The following is a 19,447-nucleotide window of genomic DNA, read 5'->3' as shown; positions in this document are numbered from 1 at the left end:
AAAGCGTGTGTCACCACCACCTGGCTTTACCCATGGTTTATGCTAGGAGTCCTGGAGGGGTTGATTTTGCTCAGTCTTGAAGCCTGGAGAGAGTCAGCATTTCCTCACCAGCACACCTGGCAGGGAGATGTGAAGCCACAGCAGCCCACATGGTTGGCCAAAGGTGGTGCCGACAGGATGTGATGTCTGCCACAGTAGCAGCAGATTATTCCTACTCTCTGTTTCTATTGCTTATAAAAACACCATGACCAAAACACAGCTTGAGGAGGAAAGAGTATTTCACTTCCAACCACAGTACGTATGTCATCAGAGGAAGTCAGGGCAGGAACATGGAGGTGGGAATTGGTACAGAGGCCATGGAGAAATGCTGCTTATTGATTTGCTCCTTGTCTCTTACCGTACCCAGGACCATCAGTCCCAGTGAGGACCTCAGTGAGGGGATAGACCCACCTACTTCAGTCATTAAGAAAAATGCCTCACAGGCTCACCCACAGGGAGGTTCTCTTCTCAAATGACTCTAGCTAATGTTAAATTGATAACACAAATGAGTAACCGAAAAAGCACAACTAGCATTTTTTTCTTTTGTAGGAAAAAATAGGAAATTATTTTCCTGACTCAGACTTGGAAGCAGTATCATTAGATAATGGTACTATGCCCGGGGTGTATAGAGCCAGGACTCTTTCTGCTTAGTTTTCTTTATGTTCAGCTGGTGGCAGCCTGTTTCCAGTTGGGTGAACTGCGGGATCTGCCTTTGACCTTTGTGTCTCTGTTAAAGCAAAACCCAGAGACAGATATTGGGGTTCAACCTGAAGATCAGAAAAGCAAAGCAGCCAAGCCACTAGAGAGTTCTTACCTCTATGAAATCTTCAGATTGAAAGAGAGCGAGTTTCTGTCTCATCCTGCTTTAGCTTCCTCTCTAGTCCTGGGATTAAAGGCATGTATCACCACCACCTGGCCCCTGTGGCTAATTAGTGTGGCTTCTGGGATTAAAGGTGTGTGCCACCACTGCCTGGCCTATATGGCAGACTAGTGTGGCTATTTTGTTTTCTGGTCTTCAAGAAAGCTTTATTTATTAAAATATAAATGAAATATCACTACATTTCCATTCTTTTTATCTAAAATAAAAAGGCTATAACTAATATAAGTAACTATATACAATAAGTACAATAACTATATGTAATATATACAGGCAATAAATACATCAACAGTATCTAGTCTAGTTGCATTTGACAAATTCAGAAAAAAAATATTCCATATCTGTTCTATCTTAGTGAGGTCAATGTCTTGTACCTAATTTACTTTCTATCATAATTTGCTTTCTGCACCTGGTAAACAAGGAAAACTTTATCTAGTCTCCAACTCCCTCAGAGACACAAGAAAGGGTCTGAGTAAGCAGGAAGTGTGAGCAAGCAACTTCCAAAAAAATGTAAGGAATGACAGAAACAGCTGGCTACCTGGACAGTCACCCAAAGTTTCTCTGTGACATTGGGGCATCCATCTTCAGCCTACAGGCCTAGCATATGTGACAGACTTTTCTGTGAAGCAGGATATTCTGAAGGGCTGTCCCACCTTGTCTTGACAATGTTTGGCAGTACTTTCTCTTGTGTCCTGATTGTCTAATTAGGGCAGCATAATATCAACAGTTGAGGCAAGGGCATTTTCTTGCCCAGTGACTTACTTTTGCCACAAAGAAAGTAAAATTCACGTGAAGTTTTTTTTGATGTCCATTATCTTCTCTGAAGTAGATTGGTGCTGCCAGGGGCAGACATGTCTCATTGTCATTAAAAAAAAAAAAGAGCTTATGTTATTAAAACATCTTAAATGCCATATTCTCTAGATCTCTGAAGTGTTTGAAGATGATCTGTTTATCTGAAATATATCTTTGTTTGACCTTGAAAACATACCTAATGTGACTACAAGTTCAGTTATAATAGGTGATTAACTACTAACCTACAATTCCTTATCCTAAACAGTTGGTAAAAATAATTTTCGAGGAGCAGAAATGATGGGAACCTCCTTCAGCCAATGGCCTTTAAGAGGCTGAACTAGGTTGGGGCATGACTTTGAATACCAAAAAGCCTTGGTCCCGCCCTGCTTGCTCTCTTCTTGCAAGCCACACCTGGATGTTGGACCCAATTCTTATTTCCTTGCTGTGATCCCTTTAATAAAGAAAAACCTTAGAATACGCTATTCAGAGTTAGCTTGGGATTATTTGACTCGTGTTCACTTCCATTTGATGCATTCTGCATCATCTTATGCCCAACATGGGTCTGACTAAATCCATGTAAAACCTGAGAAAGCTTGAAAAGGAATTTTTGACACGAAAAACAAGAGTTTAATGCAGCTTCTTGCTCTGTTTGCTGGCTCGCCTTGGCTCCTTTAAGACAGGCTTACAAAAGAAGCTTCAGAGTTCCTGCTTCATAAGAGAGTCTGCCAGACATTCTGCAGGACACAGAATAAAGTGACTGACAAACTGCCAATATAGGTGGAACTGTCTTTGAAATTTTCTGCTTCATGGAAAAGTCTTCCAGATACTATGGGCCAGTAGGCTAAAGATGGGTGCCTGCAACATAAAAAACATAAAAAGACCTTTAGGTGACTGTCCAGGCAGCAAGATGTCTCTGTCAATTTTCCTGCACATTTTGGAAGCTGCTTGATTACACTTCCTGCCTACTCAAGTAATATTATCTCCCTTCTCAGACCTTCGATGGGGTTGAAGATTAGATAGTTGTAGTTACCTTCCTCTTATGATCTAGCTAAGCCATTTCTAATACAAGACTTAGACTCTTTAGGATAAAATGATTATTAAAACATTTTAGCATATGCTCCTTGCTTAATATTGTTTATGCTGGTTGTAAGTATTTTTATACTTGATGTCTGTTCTTAGTATATTGTATATAGTTAAGAAAAACCTTAGAATACTCTATTCGGAGTTAGCTTGGGATTATTTGACTCACATACCCCCCATTTGACACATTCTGTATCACCAGATATTTGCATCACATTGTTAGATGAGCTCTATAGGTCCAATACCTTGAACAAGAGTAGAAATGTTACAGTATGTTATAACAAAATCTCAATTAGTATCAATATACAAAATATATATATACAATATACGAAAATCCAATCCAATATAAAACATTTAAAACTAGTAGTTGCTTTTTATCTTTTAAATCTACCTTTTATCATTTATATCCTCCCTTTTTTCTTTTTTGAGAGTAAATTCAACAATCTCCCCTATTATTCTGTCATATCTGTATCCCCCTTTTTTTCTTTTCAGAATAAGAACTCTGAATCTAATCGCCTCTGTTCAACTTTCCTCCAGAGAGTAACAAATAACAACTTGTAACTAACCCCCCTAAACAATGACAAATATCTATAACCCATTGAAAGACTAAAAGCCACCATCCCACCTCTTGGAAATGTGGGTATTGTATTCTTAAATTTACTTCCTGCAGTCTGGGGGTGATGTCATCTTTAGGGGATCCTGAAAATAAAAATTTGGGTTAATTGTTAAGTCCTAGGAGAGGTAGTTGTATCATTTGTTGTCCAGTCTCTTGAGTAATGGGAAAGTTCAGGGCTTGTCTCAAGTTCTGGTTAGAGTAGTCTGTCAGACCGGATCATAGCTAGCCCTCTCGAAATTGTTCTGAGCAGTTTGTAGTTAAAAGCTGATCTTCAGGTGGTGTTTTTCAGCTTAGTGGTGTTATCATAGTCCTGGAGGAATTATTGTTGTGGGGTCCCATCCTCCTTTTGGAGACTTCAAAGGTCGCTGTCAGGCATTTTCATGGTTCACTGCAGAAAACTGATAGAGGCTCAAACATGAAATTATGTACAGGAAAGTAGATGAAACTTTTTTCTAGGATTAGTTAGTGCTCTGTATGACCATTAATATAATGACAAAACGTTTAATATATATATCTTAATATATTAATATACTAATATATCTATATATTAATCTCATAAATCTTATACATTAAGAAAAGCTGTTAAAGAGTAAATATAAAACCAAAGGATTATAAGATTACTGGCAATAAAATAGTCCTTAAATACTTGTTTTTCTTCTGTTCCATATCAGGTGGCTCTTCTGACATGAGACAAAGATTTTGGATTTCACTTTTAATAGGCATGCTTGGGTTTAGAGAAGGAGAGAGCCCCACTCCAACTCCAGAGCCAGCTTTAATCTTTAATTAATTGGACTGGGACTACAAAAAGTCCATTTGCATTAAATATCTGTAGAGAGCAGCAGAAAAAAATAAAACATTTGGGAAGATTTGTGAAATTTTATCCTGTTAGAAATGTGATATACCAGTAGGTCAATTTACTCCTTTTCTTGAGACATTCTTTCTGGATGATTTGTCCTTTTTCTTCAGATGTCTCATTTGTCCAGTAGTCTTCAGACTCCTTAGTTTGATTCTCCTAAAAAGACAGAAATAAAACCCTTTCCCAACCCTAAATTTGGAGAGATTCTCTTTTGTCAAGTTATATCTGTTCAAATAAGAAGAATTTGTTAGTGTTATAGGTTGGTTTAGATTAAAAACGACCATACTGTTTGATGAACTATCATCTCTTCTAATTAAGAGGTGTCTTTTGTTCAATTGAATCTTTATCAATTTTGATGGTATCCATAGCTTTTCTTCACCTCTGAAAACAAAAGCAAAACTCCTTCCCCAACATAACACATGTCCTGGTTTCCATTCTTTCCCCAACATAACATGTGTCCTGGTTTCCATTCTGAGGTCAGTACATCTTTAAAGTATATTGGCTGACTTAATTCCGTAATTTTTTTTTCTAGCTAATGTCTCTCTGCAGCTGTTCCTTTCTCATTAGCATTTAGAAAATTGAAAGTTAATAAAGCATTATGCAATCTATTTCTGGGGGTATTTATCATCCTTTCTGTTTATTTAACATATCCTTTAGAATTTGATTTGATTTTTCCATAACTGCCTGACCTGTAGGATTTTATGGTATACCTGTAATATACTTTATATTATAATAAACAAAAAAGTTTCCATTTTCTTAGAGACATATGCTGGAGAACTGACTGTCTTTATTTGTACAGGTATAACCATGATGGCCATAACTTCTAGCAAATATATGATTACCAAATCAGCCTTTTCCAAAATGAATATGTATCAGTAGTATGGTGTACATGTTTTAGTTTTCCAAATTCTAAAAATGGAACACATCCATCTGCCAGATTTCATTCCTTTGAGTATCTTTTGGGTTACTTTCTGCAGTTATTGTGTTTGATTATATAAAGAAAAAGTAGGACATTTCCTTAGAATTTCTTTGGCTTGTTGTCATGTGATGAAAAAGTCTTTTTTTAAACCTTTGGTATTGACATGATGTTTTTTGTGAAATTGTGAGGCCTTCAGCACATTTCCAGTCAATAATTATTGATTTGTTCATTACCTTGTGCTAGAGGACCTGACAGACCTGTATGGGATCAGATGTGTGTTATGTATATGGGGTGATTCCTATTCCTGGTTGTATCTTGTAACTGAATAAATAATAAAGTTAATTCTATATCATCTGGTATAAATTCAGCAATTTCAATATGTAAAACAACTCTTTCAGCATATTGCGAATCTGTAACTATGTTGAGAGGTTCTTTAAAATCCTTTAGTGCCATGAGAATAGTACATAATTCTGACTTTTGGACTGAATCATAAGAGCTTTGGTCCACTTTACTTAAATTTTCTGATGTGTTACCTGCCTTTCCTGATTTATTTGCATTGGTATAGAATGTAAGAGCTCCAGTTATTGGTGTGTCCCGTACAGTGTGAGGAAGGATCCAGCTAGTTCTCTGTATAAGTTGAATTCTTGCTTTTGGGATACTTGCCGTTAATCTCTCCCAAAAAATACTACAAGCTCTTTGCCAGGGTTCACTTTCTTCCCATAATTTGTCAATTTTGTCATATTAAAAGGTTCTATAATTTCTGCTGAGTCTATTACTGCTAATTGATGATATCCCAATTTTCCTTTTAGAATTAATTCAGAGACATTTTCCACATATTTTTTTTAAATTTTGCACTTGGTTTATGTGGTAAAAAGATCCATTCTAAGATAATATCTTCCCTCTGTATTAAAATACCTGTAGTGGAAGGTTTAAAGGGTAATATGACCTGAGTATGGTTAAGATTCGGATCTACATGATCCACATGTGCCTTCTATAATTTCTCTTTAATCAAAGCCAATTCTCTCTCAGCTTTGGCTGATAATTTCTTGGGACTATTTAAGTCTTTGTCACCATCTAAGGTTTTGTTTAAATTATTCAAGTCATCAGGACCTATCCCAACAGTGTGCCATAGATGGGAAATGTCTCCTAGCAATCTTTGGAAATCATTAAGAGTCTGCAATAGCTCTCTCCTAATTTGCACCTTTTGAGATCTAATTCTTTGTAAACCTATTTATAACCTAAATAATTAATTGACTCTCCTATTTGTATTTTTTTAGGAGCAATTTGTAATCCCCAACAAGGCAAATTTTTCTTCTCCAAACATTTTTTCTAAATTATCTGCATCCGAATCAGATAGTAAAATGTCACCATATAATGGTAAACTATAGATTGAGGAAATTGCTTACATATCATTTCCAATGTTTGACTTACAAAATATTGGCACAGGGTGGGGCTATTTAACATTCCCTGTGGGAAACTCTATTACTGATATTTCTTAGTAGGCTGATAATTATTGTAAGTAGGCACTGTGAAGGCAAATTTTTCTCTTGTGGTTTTCTTGTCAAGGTATAGTGAAGAAACAGTCTTTTAAATCAGTAACTATAAGAGGCTATCCGTTAGGCAATAGAGAAGGCCAAGGAACACCAAGCTGTAGAGAGCCCAGTGGCTGAATCACCTTATTAACAGCTCTTAGATCTTTTACCATTCTCCATTTTCCAGATTTCTTTTTAACAACAAATACAGGAGCATTCCAAGGGCTGGTTGATTCTTCAGTGTGCTGAGCATCTTGTTGCTCCTGTACCAGCTGTTCTAAAGCCTGCTCAGATTAACATTTCCCCAATCCCCCAATCTTAGAAACAAATCATAAATTAACATATGTTAATTTCTCTGTTGGTAAAGACCATTGCACAACTCATACAGGTTTGTCTGTCAACCATTTTAAAGGTAGAGCTGTTGTACCCTGTTCTTGTACAACCTGAATGGTCGGTGACTGTTCTTTTTTTTAGAAAAACTATTTTTTCTCATTGTACATACGCTGGCTGATCTTTATAATATCTTGTGATTTTTTTTCCCAGAAACATACATATATTGCTGTAACAAACCACATCCCCACAAATTCATTACTATGATAGCCCCATATGGTTTTAATATTTCTCTCTGTCCTTCTGTCCCTATATATACACTCATCTCGCACTCTGCTTTACCTGAGATAAAGTTCCGATCCCTAAAAACTGAACATTTACATCCTGAAGAGACCAATTTGGATGCCAAGATTCTGATGAAATTATTGTTATATTTGCACCTGTGTATACCAGACCTTCAATGACAATGTCATTTGTTTGTATTTTTAATTTCGGTCTTTGTTCATTTATAGAAGTTTGCCAAAATACTTGCTTTATGGTTTCTCCTGAACTTTTCGTTCTCTCTTCTCTATCTGTTCAGTCATCCAGAGCAGTATGGTTTCTTACAATAGTCATTAGTTTCTTTAATTGCTCTGGGAGGAGTTTCCTCCACAATGGCAAGAAACAACTGTACCGGATTTAGCACAGGGGCCTCTCACAGGAGTTTCCCCCTGGCACAGGATTACCATGAATAGCCCTCATTCATTAGTTCAATGCCTACCTTTGCCACACTTCTGCATAATCCAGAAGGGAGGAGCGTTCTGAATGGATTATTCTTAGAAAAGGCATTGTTTTTAGAAATGCCCTGTTTACAACCCTTTAAGGTGACCTTGTTTACTACAATTGAAACACTTGACATTTCGAGTTTTCTTCAAACCTCTGGAAATCACCTGTCCTATCCAAGTATTATCATGGTCATGATATTCAATATTAATTGTATCTCGAATCCATTCCTCCAAAGTTGCTGACCTTGCCTTTAACGGCCTAACTACCCTATTCCATAGAGAATTAGGCAGTCTCAAAAGCTGGAGATTCAATTATTATTTGTTTAGCTTCTAAATTTGGTATCATTGCTGAAGTTAGTCTCAGTAAGAAATCCATAAAGGCTTCCTTTGAGCCCTGTATAACTTTAGTAAATGACTCAGTTTTCTTTTCTATTTCTCCAGTTCTGACCCTAGCATTCAAAGCTGATGTGTGGCATAAATCCAGGGCATGGTCATCATATACAGTTTGCCTTCTATGGTAGCATAGTCTCCTTCTCCAAGAATTTAATCTTGGGAGATTTCCCTACCTCTAGCTTTACTCCATTGTTCAATAATCTTAGCCTCTTCTCTGAACCAGGTACTCCATTGTAATTTTGAGCCAGGTAGGCTCTAAAACACCTTTAACCAATTCTATTAATTAGGGATAATTCCTCGAGAAACTGACCATGAGTATAACATGTGCTTCACACAAAAGGTCAATGCATACCATATGAGACTACTGCTTCCTTGAATCTCCTTAAATCTAACATTGACACAGGAGTTTGCTGTTACAGAACCTTTGCCATTTGGCAGTTCCTGTAAGGTTACTGGATATATTAAGGTTGGTTGTTTGAAAACCTTAGGCTGTTCCTCTCTATTCTTATAATGCAATGCTGAAATTGGTTCTCCATTAAATTCCTCTGTCTGGATTTGAATAACTCTTTAATCTGTTTTATTAGGTTTTTCTAAGGCCTGTATCTTAGCACTCAGATTAACCAACTATTTTAGTGATAAGGCAAAAATGATAAAGCTGATATTTACAATTGACATTACATGAATCCCATCTAAATGAGATATCTTCTTATTTAATCGTTCCATTTTCAAACTATCTAGCATATTATCACACAGAAACCCAAATCCCTCCATTGTAATGATTTTTTTTCCATTTTTTTTAATATGGAAAAAAATCCTTTTTTTAAATTCCTCCCTTTAAGAATTCCCCATTGTCTTACCAAATCTACCTACGGTGCTGATGAAGATGTGAGGCTTATTCCTGCTGCATAGAACAGTGAAGGCCCTACTGGATTTCAAGGAAGCTTCCTAGTTTGGCAGCAGCCTGAGAAGGGGGTTCAGGGAGACCCTACCTCTACCTCACAGGAGAGAGAGAGAGAGAGTGCGAGAGAGAGAGCTGTCTGAAAAATGCACAGGAGAACCAGCCTGAATCCTGTGCCTTTTGGAGTCCTGTGCTTCTGGAGTTTGGCAGCTGGAGACTGTTTCAGAGCAGCTACAGTAGGAAAATCCCAAACTTGCTTAGATGCTTGGGGAGAAAAGAAAAAGCTTAGCCAGGTGGGGCTGGAGCCCCATGTGCAGTTCCATCAGGAGCCTCAAGTGCAGCTCTGGCCTCTGCAGGTGGCTAAAATCCACAGACAAATGGCTTTTTCGTGAATTCGTACGTCAAACGTTGGGCGCCAATTGTAGCATGAATTAAAAAAACAAACTTGGAGACAAGTTTGATCATCCTGAAGATCAAAAACCTCTAAGAAATCTTCAGATTGAAAGAGAGCGAGTTCCTCTCTCATCCCACTTTATCTCCCTCTCTAGTGCTGGGATTACAGATGTGCACCACTACTGCCCAGCCTCTATGACTAACTAGTGTAGCTGTTTTGTATTCTGGTCTTCAGGCAAGCTTTATTTATTAAAATACAAATGAAATATCACCACCGTTCTGCTATCCACACAGACAGTTGAGACTGGCCATCAGCAAAGCAATTCCAGAGGGTGGGTTATGTTTGCCCAATAATACAATATCAGCAGTGGGGAAGGTGTGGGCCAGCCCCTCTTTCATGTAGTTCAGGCAGACTCATGGGCAGCAGGCAGAAACCATGGGAGAGCTGTGATGAGGTTGTCTCTATTCTTTCCTTGGGCCAGTTGTCTTTCTATCCTAAATTCTTCCATTTGTAACTAACTGGAGTCCTCAACCTGCTTCTGTTTTGAACCCTAATGGTTGCTTTCAGCCAGGACATGAGCCCACTGCTACTGGGGCCTGACAACCATGGATTTACCATCAACTTTGTCTCCATTAAATGTGTTGACAGGAGGACACTGAATATAGATTGAATCCTCAGGGTGAGTGGAGTGCACAGATGCATAATAGTTATGTGTAAGATAAGTACATGATGAATAGATTATGTGACAGAAGTAAATAATATTTAAGGGTTCCCTTGTTGAACCCTTAAGTAGATCAACCTGCCCCCAGGACTCTTCTGTTTCTTCCTTGGAGATCCTGAGTATACCATTCATGTAAGGAAGAAGATGCCAGAAGTAGACAGGAATGAAGCCAGTGGTTAGACATGTGTCACTAGGGAGTAAGAGCTGGGTTTAGTGTAACAGATAGAGGTGAAAGGGAGGTCTTCTGGGGGGCTAGGTGAGCCAGACAGCTGTGGTACCTCAAATGGGGCATCTTCTTTGAGTCAGAAGTGGGGTGTGCAGGTGTTGTCTGTCATCTGACCAAAGTGTCAGGCTGCTATTAGAAACAAAGGTTGTGACCTAGAACAAAGCCAGTCATGACTTAGGGAACATCTAACTGAAGAGAGGAGGGCAGTCATGACTTCAGGGGACACAGGAAGGGAGGTCTATACCATGTACAGGCAGACTTTAGGTCTTCCTTGCACTGTACTAACTATTCACTTAGTACATAGTAATGAGCAAAATAAATGATTCATGGTGTATCCTTCAGTATTTTATATTAGGGTGTCTCAACAGGAGGTCTGGACAGTGCTGTATATTGGTTAATTGGAAAGGTAGTAATTTGTAATTAGTAGCAAGGAAATTGCTACTGCTATTTTTGTTTTGTTCAAGTCAGGGTTTCTCTATATAGTCCTGGGTGTCCTGGAACTAAATCTATAGACCAGACTGGCCTCAAACTCACAGAGATCTGCCGCCTGAGTGTGGGGATTAAAAGTGTGCACCACTCATACCCGGCTTGTAAATATTTTTCTAAAAATGTATGAATAGTTCTTTTAATATGAATGACCTTATCCTCTTGCATCTGATTCATGATGCTTGACTCTCAGGTTATGGCAGAAAAACAAACTGGAAGTGACTTTCAAAGTTTTGAGCTTTTGTATGCTAAGAAGTATGTTTTGGTGCTAGAGAAATGAATGGTTCAGGGGTTAAAAATAGGTACTGCTCTTACAGACAACCAGTATCCACATCTGACAGTTCATAGCTTCCTATAGCTCCAGTTCCAGAGACTCTGATGCCCTCTTCAGGACTCCTAGAACACCTGCACACACACACACACACACACACACACACACACACACACAATTTAAAAATATTAAAAAATCAAAGCCTGGAGAGATGGCCCAGGGATTAAGAGCACTGACTGTTCTTCCAGAGGACCCGTGCCCACGTAGCAGCTCACAACTGTCTGTAATTCCAGTTCCAGGGAACCTGACACCCATGGCAAAAAAAAAAAAAAAAAATTAATTAATTTAGCTGGCCGATGGTGGTGAATGCCTTTAATCCCAGCACTTGTGAGGCAGAGATAGGCAGATCTCAGTGAGTTTGAGGCCAGCCTGGTTTACAAGAGCTAGTTCCAGAACAGGTCCAAAGCTACAGAGAAACCCTGTCTCAAAAAACCAAATAAATAAGATAGTAAAAACAACAACAACAACAACAAAAAACCAAAACGTTTTACAGTATGGTCTTTCCCAGTTTGACTTGTCTCATATTATATATAGCACCTTTTACAACATGACTTATATGTATATAGGTGAAATGTCAAAGAAGGCTTCGTGGAACATTTCTAGCAATGAATATTGGTATTTTCTATTTAAATCTTATTTGCATTTGTAAGTACTTTGTATTGATTTGTGGGAGCAAGTGTGCCATGATGTACTCAAAGGGGTCGGAAAACAGCTTATACGAGTTGGTTCTTGACTTCCACCATGTGGCCCTGCTCAAGACAGACTTGGTGGCAAGCACCTTTACTCATGAGCTATCTCACTGACTGTTATTGTGCATTTTGTCTTGCTAGATTTATTCTCTAACCTTTAGTTTGAAAATATTGTTCAACAAAAATTTGTTGGTGCTGGAGAGGTGGGTCAGCAGTTAAGAACTTACTGTTCTTGCTGAGGATCTGAATTTGGTTACCAGAACACACGTCAGGTGGTTCCCACCCACCTGGCAATCTGGCAGCAGGAGGCTGTGATGTCCCTGGCGTTGTTGGGCAGTTGAACTCTTGTGCATATAACCCATCACACACACACATAACAATAAATAAATTCATATTGTTAATCATCTTAAAATTGCAACTGCTATAATAGAATTTAATATAGTAGCACCTTTCTAGTTTACTTGTAAAAAAACTCTATCTATAAAATAGGTTCTTATTTTTTATGATATATTCCTTTCTATTACATTCAAACTTTCTATACTTTATGTGTGTGCCTTTTGTAGACAAATTCTTTATCTTCCCTTTTTTATATCTAATGTGAGGTATTGGATTTTAATTAATTGTTTAATAAATATATTTATACTACTAATGCACAAAAAAGAAAATATTGTTCAGCCAAACTTGACTGTTATGGTGGGGAGGCAGGGAATACCCCCCCCCTTCTATGCCACACTAGCAGCAGTAAAAGGAGGGAGGAGATTTCATTCCTTCCTGCCCTCCAGGTGAGTGTGTGCTGACTCAGGTTCTCTCCTCAGAGCTCCATGAACCTGCCTCCTGACAAGGCCCGGCTCCTGCGACAGTACGACAACGAGAAGAAGTGGGATCTCATCTGTGATCAGGTATGAGGCTGGCGAGGTCAGGTCAGGAGGTGGCAGTCTGTGTGATCAGGTATGAGGCTGGCGAGGTCAGGTCAGGAGGTGGCAGTCTGTGACACCTGGACGCAACAGTAAGGCCAAAGGTATAACTGCCGTGTTGACAGGAGCCAGCCTTGGCACGGGGTAAGCTAACTTTGTTCAGGGGGCTTCCTGGCTGAGATGACTGGTGGTGATGACTGAGATGTGGTGAGCGCCCACAAGGGGCTACCCAGTGGACAGTGATGCCGGTGGCCTATGCAGGTCAGCTGTGGATGAGGTGAGCAGTTACCCAGAGGACTGTTCATCCCAGGACTGTGGCTATGCCTACAGGTTGGGCTGAAGGACTCTTACTCTGACCCAGACGTGACAGACAGGGGGGTGTTTGTCCTGTCAACCACAGACTTGTAGGAGGGAGATGCCCTTGCCCCCGTGTAGCTGAGGACTGCAGCTTCCCTCACATGGACAGTGTCTAGAGCAGGGGAAGACGCTGCTTTGCTGCGAAGCAAGGTGTCACCAACACTCACTGCCTTTCTTTCCCTGCACACATGTGACGGTCACGGGTCATGAGTCTTTGAATGCAAGGCTCAGCCTGTCTCTTGGTGGGTCTGGAAGGACCTGGCACAGAGGGTGGGCATTGTGTTTACATAGCACTCAGGTGCTGAGCTTTGTTATCAACAAATCTATGATTTTTTTTTCAGGCTCTGAAAAAAAAACCATAATAGCTAATGTTTGAGAGCTGACTACCTGTCAGGAATGACACACACAATAAAATATCTTATTTATCCTCACAAAATCCCCTGATACACATGCTCTTTCAGTTAGAGAATCCACAGTCAGATTGGGTAAGACAAACAGGTGCTAGGTCTTTGCTAGCTATTTTCTTCTTCTGTGTCCTGTGCTTACCCTGAGCTAGCATTATGATTCTGAGGTTTAAGTCCAAGCCTGGGCAGTGGTGGTGCAAGCCTTTATTCAGGAGGCAGAGGCAGGCAGATCTCTGAGTTTGAGGCCAGCCTGGACTACAGAGCTAGTTCCAGGACAGTCAGGGCTACACAGAGAAACCCTGTCTCAAAAAAACAGAAAGAAAAAAAAATTTAAGAGTACTGAGGTCTAAGTCTGAGCTCTCACCAGGAAAGGATTTGGAGAACAGCAGTGCTGAAGTTCTTTACTTGATAAGTTCTGTCCTCTCCCCCCTCACACACCCCCGCTGAGACAGGGTTTCTCTGTGTAGCCCGGGCTGTCCTGGAACTTGCTCTGTAGACCAGGTTGGCCTCTAAGTCAGAGATCTGTCTGCCTCTGCCTCCTGAGTGCTAGGATTAAAGGCATGTGCCACCACTGCCTGGCAAGTTCTGTCTTTTTTAGGTCACATAATTGCAGTTCTTCTTGGAGTCTTTGTTGTTGTTGTTTTCAGGTCCTATTTTGTAGCATTATGTCATTCTCTTGGATCCCTGCATGCATCTCTTCCCCTGAGTTCTTCAGATAGCTTCTTTGTGGAGGACTTTATAGAGGACCACTGCTGAGGGATTTGTTGAGTCTCCTCTTGGGTGGGCCTGAGTAGAGAAGACGTAGTCCTGTGCACTGTGGAAGGTTATTGGGGGGTAACCCAGCGGCGAATCAGCCACGAATCAGCATTTGGTTGCTAGGGTCCAATTCCTGGTCAAAGCACAGACTATATACCCCCCTGAGCATAAGAATACAGCAATGCCAGCTGAGCCATAGCTGCAGAGTTTAGAACTACAAAATCTAGATTCTTTGGGACAAAGCTCCCCTCCCTGTGGCTTTCATAACTGTCTGCCAGTTAGCCATTTACATATTCCCTTTAGGTACTAGTCCCAGCTCTGGTCTCTGCATCTCAGCAAGCAGCAGACTCAAAATAGTTTCTAACATAGAAAAGCCTTTTAGGTGCTAGGAGCATTGACTGGAGGAGGAGACCACAGCAACAGGTGGGATGTGCCTAGGGATCGGTCAGGGAAGGGAGCCTAAGGGATGGATGCGGCTGAGTTCCCTCAAACTGAGCACTGTAGGCACTCTCCTTCCTTGCGCCCTCTGTGGACTTTGTGTTTCTGTGTGTGTGTGTGTGTGTGTGTGTGTGTGTGTGTGTGTGTGTGTGTGTATATATATATGCATCTTTGTCTCACAGGAACGATTCCAGGTGAAGAATCCTCCCCACACCTATATCCAGAAACTCCAGAGCTTTTTGGACCCCAACGTAACACGGAAGGTGAAGTATGAGATGGAAAGGCCTATCTTACTGCCCTTCTGTGGAGTTTGGACACAAACCTTTTGACGTGGGACTAAGTATTTTTGAATAATGGGAGTTAGATATCTGAGCTTTGAGGCCCAAGTGACTATCCAGTACTGGAGGAAATATCTGTGATCGCACATTGTACTTTCTGTGTTTTCTTTTCTGTCTCTTTTATTTGTAATATAAAATTGGATAGCTGGTATGGTAGAGTGCCTGGGAGACTGAAGCAAGGGGGTTGTGAGTTCCAGGCCAACTGCACACCCTTTCCCCAGACAAACAACAGACAGGCAGATAAGGTTGGTGGAGGAAGGCAGGTTAGGGAGATGACTCAGCAGTTAAGAGAACTTGCTGTTTTTTCAGAGGACACAGGTTCAGATCCCAGCACCACATGGTAGCTTACAACTTCTGTAACTCCGTCTCCAGGGAATCCAATATCCTCTTCTAGCCTCTGTAGGCTGTGCATGCGTATGGTACATAGACATACATGCAGGCAAACACTCATACAAAAATATAAACAAATAAAATCTTAAAGAGAAATGTTTGACAGGGAATGCCTATCAAGTGACAAAAGATTCCATGTTTACAGAAGTTCAGAAGGAGAGTGCAGGAGTCAACCAAGGTCCTAAGGGAGCTGGAGATCTCACTTCGCACCAATCACATTGGGTAAGTCAGGCCTGACCATCCCAGCCTCTCTCCCTGGCACCACACATAGTCCACCACACAGATTTTGGTGCCCTTTGTTGGTTTATCCTTCCTGCCATGAAGTAAGGTTTTAACTTGAATAACACTGAGCTCTACAGCGCTCTAGATGTGCCCTTCCTGGGTTTCCTATCCTTTGGTTCTGCCTACTGCTGACCAGTCACTTCTGGCAAGCCTGGGGCCTCTCTTGGGGTCCTGTGGCTTTGAGTAGAAGACATTCCCGTAGCAGCTGAGACTAGAGTCTGCCTGTGGTCTGGTCCTGGGCCAAGAGAGGCCCAGCAAAGCTTGGAATATGAGAGTATGTTATATTGAATAGATGAAACGTAGTTCCTAATTGGTGACTAGTTAGACTTTTTGGTGCACAGATTATTTACCTGTTTGTGAGGAGGAAAAAAAAAATGTAGTACACAAGCAGAGGAGGCTTCCTGAAACACCGAAGAAAGATGTGAGATAGTGGAGATCAGGCATTGGCTGTTTCCTGTATCCACGGATCCGTGTGCTGCCAACACATTGAGATCTGTGTGAGTCTTTCAGACCCAGTGGGGAGCCAAGTGGTGCCAAGGGAGCTAAAGGTTGATGCAGTGAGGTTCAGGAGAGGACAGTGCCTCAGTCCTGGTGAACAGAGTGAGGCAGAAGGTGTTTATGCCTGTGCAGAAAGGAGAGTGACATGGGGCCTCAGTGAGTGCTCATCAAAGGGGGAAGTGGGGCTTCTGGGCAGATGCCAGCCTAAGTCTCCGAGCTTCCTGAGAGTAAGGTGGAAAGAGCCAAATGACATCATTAGCTTTTCCTCTCTGTCAAGGCAGCAGCCTACTTGTCTACCTCCAGGCCAGACCTGCCTGGAGCTCTTAAGGGGGAGAGGATGTCTGTATGTGGCCAGCTGCAACAGCAGTCAGAAGGGAAGCAGCACAGGCCAGGGCAGGAAAGGGACAGTTTCTGGTGTTGGGAGCTGTGCTGTGGTAGCCACAGCTTGGCTTCCACACCAGTCATCTGTGACCCAGGCATGGAAAGCACTGAGAAAGATGTTGCCAAGCCCTCCCAAAAACCGTACAGAAGGAAAACTAGAAAAGTTCCTCGGTGTGGTTAAAAGTGACACTGGCAGTCCTGAGCACCATCTGGTACCTGCACCATTCCGCTCCACAGGGCCTCTCTCTCAGGTGGTGATGTCTTCTGTGAGGGTGGGAGTCTGTGCTCCTTAGGAAAGGACCACAGAGTAACCATCCCCTGTGATTAGCATAGTTCCCAGGCCCAGGGCTTCTTAGCAGTTGATTCTCACATTGGAAGTCCAGAACCAGCCTCTGGCTCCCAGGAAAGAGCTTAGTTGTGACATTGTAGAAGCCCCTGCCATCCAATCTGAGGTTTCTTGGGTAGTTCTATGAGGAAGACAGAATCCTTTTCTTCAGGAAGTTTGTCAGGCTAGTGAGGGGTCCTGAGGGGTTCTGCAGGAGTGAGTCTACAGGCAGTGGTTGGGGGTTCATGCTGTAGAATGACACTGCCCCAAAGTAGGATTCCAGAGCCCTCTAACTCTTCTGGTTCGTGGTGGTTTTCCTGCCTTGTCAAAGTGCCCTTTAACCTCTCCTTCAAAGTGTCAGTATCCCTAAAATAGCAGTGTAGACTCAGACAGGAAATGAGAAGGGGGTGGGGAGCTGGAGAGCAGACAGACAGGAAATGGGAGGCCTGTCGGCCCCCAGAGAGGAAACTAACTTCAGGCAGCTCCAGTGTCAGCTTCAGCTGGTGCTTGCTGCCAAATCAACCAAGCCTGGTGCTTCAGCTCCAGCCTCTCTCAGCTCCGGGTGTGGCTGCCCAGCATGGAACTGATGTCCAACTGTGGGGTAAAAGCCCTGCAGGGCAGATGGACACAGCTGCTTTATGTGGTCCCATGGACATTCCAGAGTGAATAGAGCACTCGGGAGAAGAGGGGGTTTGTCCTGAGGGGCTTATGTCTGTGTGAGGTTGACAATAGCCCTCACCAACTCTGAGGGCATTGACTCTTCACTTATATTCCAGAGATAGCACAGTCCAAAAGGAAAGCAAAAATGCCCGAGGCCATTGTCCTTCTGTCCACCCACCTGCCTGGCTTCCCACATTCTCATGTGACTGTGGGAGTCATGACATGCTGGAGTTTGAGTTCCTAACTGTTCCCAGCCTTTTTCGGTTCTGCCAGACTCATTCCAATTGAACACAGGAATCACACAACCATCTTTGCTCATTGCTTCTCAAGACTGAACTCAGTAAAGAGCCCTTTGGCCCAGTAAGGAGCTCTGACTGAGATTTATGGCATGTCTAGCATTGTATCAGATCAAGGGGATACAGAAAATAATTGGGCTCTAGCCTTGGCCACTAGGAGAGACTGGCTGAAATCTTGTTGGCTGAAGCTCATCTGTGATAAAGCAAGTGGTATTGGAAATGCTTTCCCCATCCCTGGTTCCCTGGCTGTGGGAGGCCCAGACTCCTGACAAAGTCACAAATGGATGTCAAAGATTTTGGTTTTCAGGATTTTCTCAGCCTGACACTAGGTTCCACTAGGATACGAGAGTGGACACACATTTGTCGCTAGATTGCAGGGTCAGAGCCCTCCACCAAACCAAACCAGTTTACAGACTCCATCCACTTGTCTCCTGTATCTGCAGGTGGGTGAGGGAATTTCTCAATGAGGAAAACAAAGGCCTGGATGTGCTGGTGGATTACCTGTCATTTGCCCAATGTTCTGTCATGTGAGTACCGCAAGGGCTAAGGTTGGGGACCCACTGGGAAGCACACAGTTCCAGTCTATTTAGAAGAAGTACCTGAGGGGTGGGGAATCAGAACATCAGAGTGTTGCCTGCCATGTGCTGAGGCTGAGGGTTCAGTCTCCAGCATGGGAGGAGATGGAGGTGGAGAAGGAAGGGTGAGATTCCAGCAGAGAAGATGGGAATGGGCAACCCAAGACAGGAGGAAGTAGCCCAAGCGTTATGTCAAGGTGAGCAGGCAAGACAGGGGACTATCAAGAATCAGCAAGGATTGGTCAGTTAGCTGGAATAGAAGGCATGTTTGGTGGAGCATGAAGAGAAAGTATGGAAAGGGAGCTTGGAATCAGAACCCAAATTATAGGCTATCTAAGGAAATATCCTGGCTCCTCAGGGAAATGCCTTGGTAGGACTTATCCATTTCTACAAAATTGAATATTTCATGAGGCAGCTTAAGCCCTGAGATGTGAAAAGTTTACTACAGGTCTGTTGTTGAAGAAGTACAGTGAGTATGACCTTTGACCCGAGCAGAGAGATGAAGCATTTGGGAGCATTGTCCAAATATCCTTTTCACAGCGAGGCAGGAACAATGGCACGGCGAGGCACAGTGACTGAGGGCTTTGATTCAGACAGAGTTGGGTTGTGCACTATCTGTGGAACCTTAAGCAGCGTCCTTGCTGGAAGGAGTAGATGAGAAGTGTGTCTCACACTTAGCATTTGGAACATGTTAGGCCTCCTCTTCTGTGGGGGCTGCGTGTTACTGATTTATTACCCAGATGATGGGCCTGCCTGTAATTTCCAGACATGTAGAAAGAAGGCTGACCGTGATGGTAAATGAAGTTACCAACATGTATAATCTTACATCCTAGACAATCAGCCTGGGGAAAGCAGGTCCCAGCTTTGCTCTCAACTTCTCATGGTACCCT

General features: G+C 41.9%; 1 protein-coding gene across 4 annotated transcripts in view; it reads left to right on the top strand.

Moving 5' to 3' along the window:
• The window catches only part of Fmnl3 (formin like 3), a 57,697-nt gene that overhangs the window by 23,851 nt on the left and 14,399 nt on the right, over positions 1-19,447 (top strand). For all 4 annotated transcript variants that reach the window (XM_048444607.3, XM_048444609.3, XM_048444606.3 and 1 more), the window contains exons 2-5: positions 12,759-12,842; positions 14,995-15,075; positions 15,686-15,762; positions 18,426-18,509. In XM_048444607.3, the coding sequence (XP_048300564.3) occupies positions 12,759-12,842; positions 14,995-15,075; positions 15,686-15,762; positions 18,426-18,509 (326 nt within the window). The remainder of the gene's footprint in view (positions 1-12,758; positions 12,843-14,994; positions 15,076-15,685; positions 15,763-18,425; positions 18,510-19,447) is intronic.

The sequence above is a fragment of the Myodes glareolus genome, chromosome 19 (genome assembly GCF_982192425.1).
Source record: "Myodes glareolus chromosome 19, mMyoGla1.1, whole genome shotgun sequence".
NCBI lineage: Eukaryota > Metazoa > Chordata > Mammalia > Rodentia > Cricetidae > Myodes > Myodes glareolus.
Note: the sequence above shows the minus strand (reverse complement) of the source record. Positions and strands in the feature narration are given on the sequence as shown.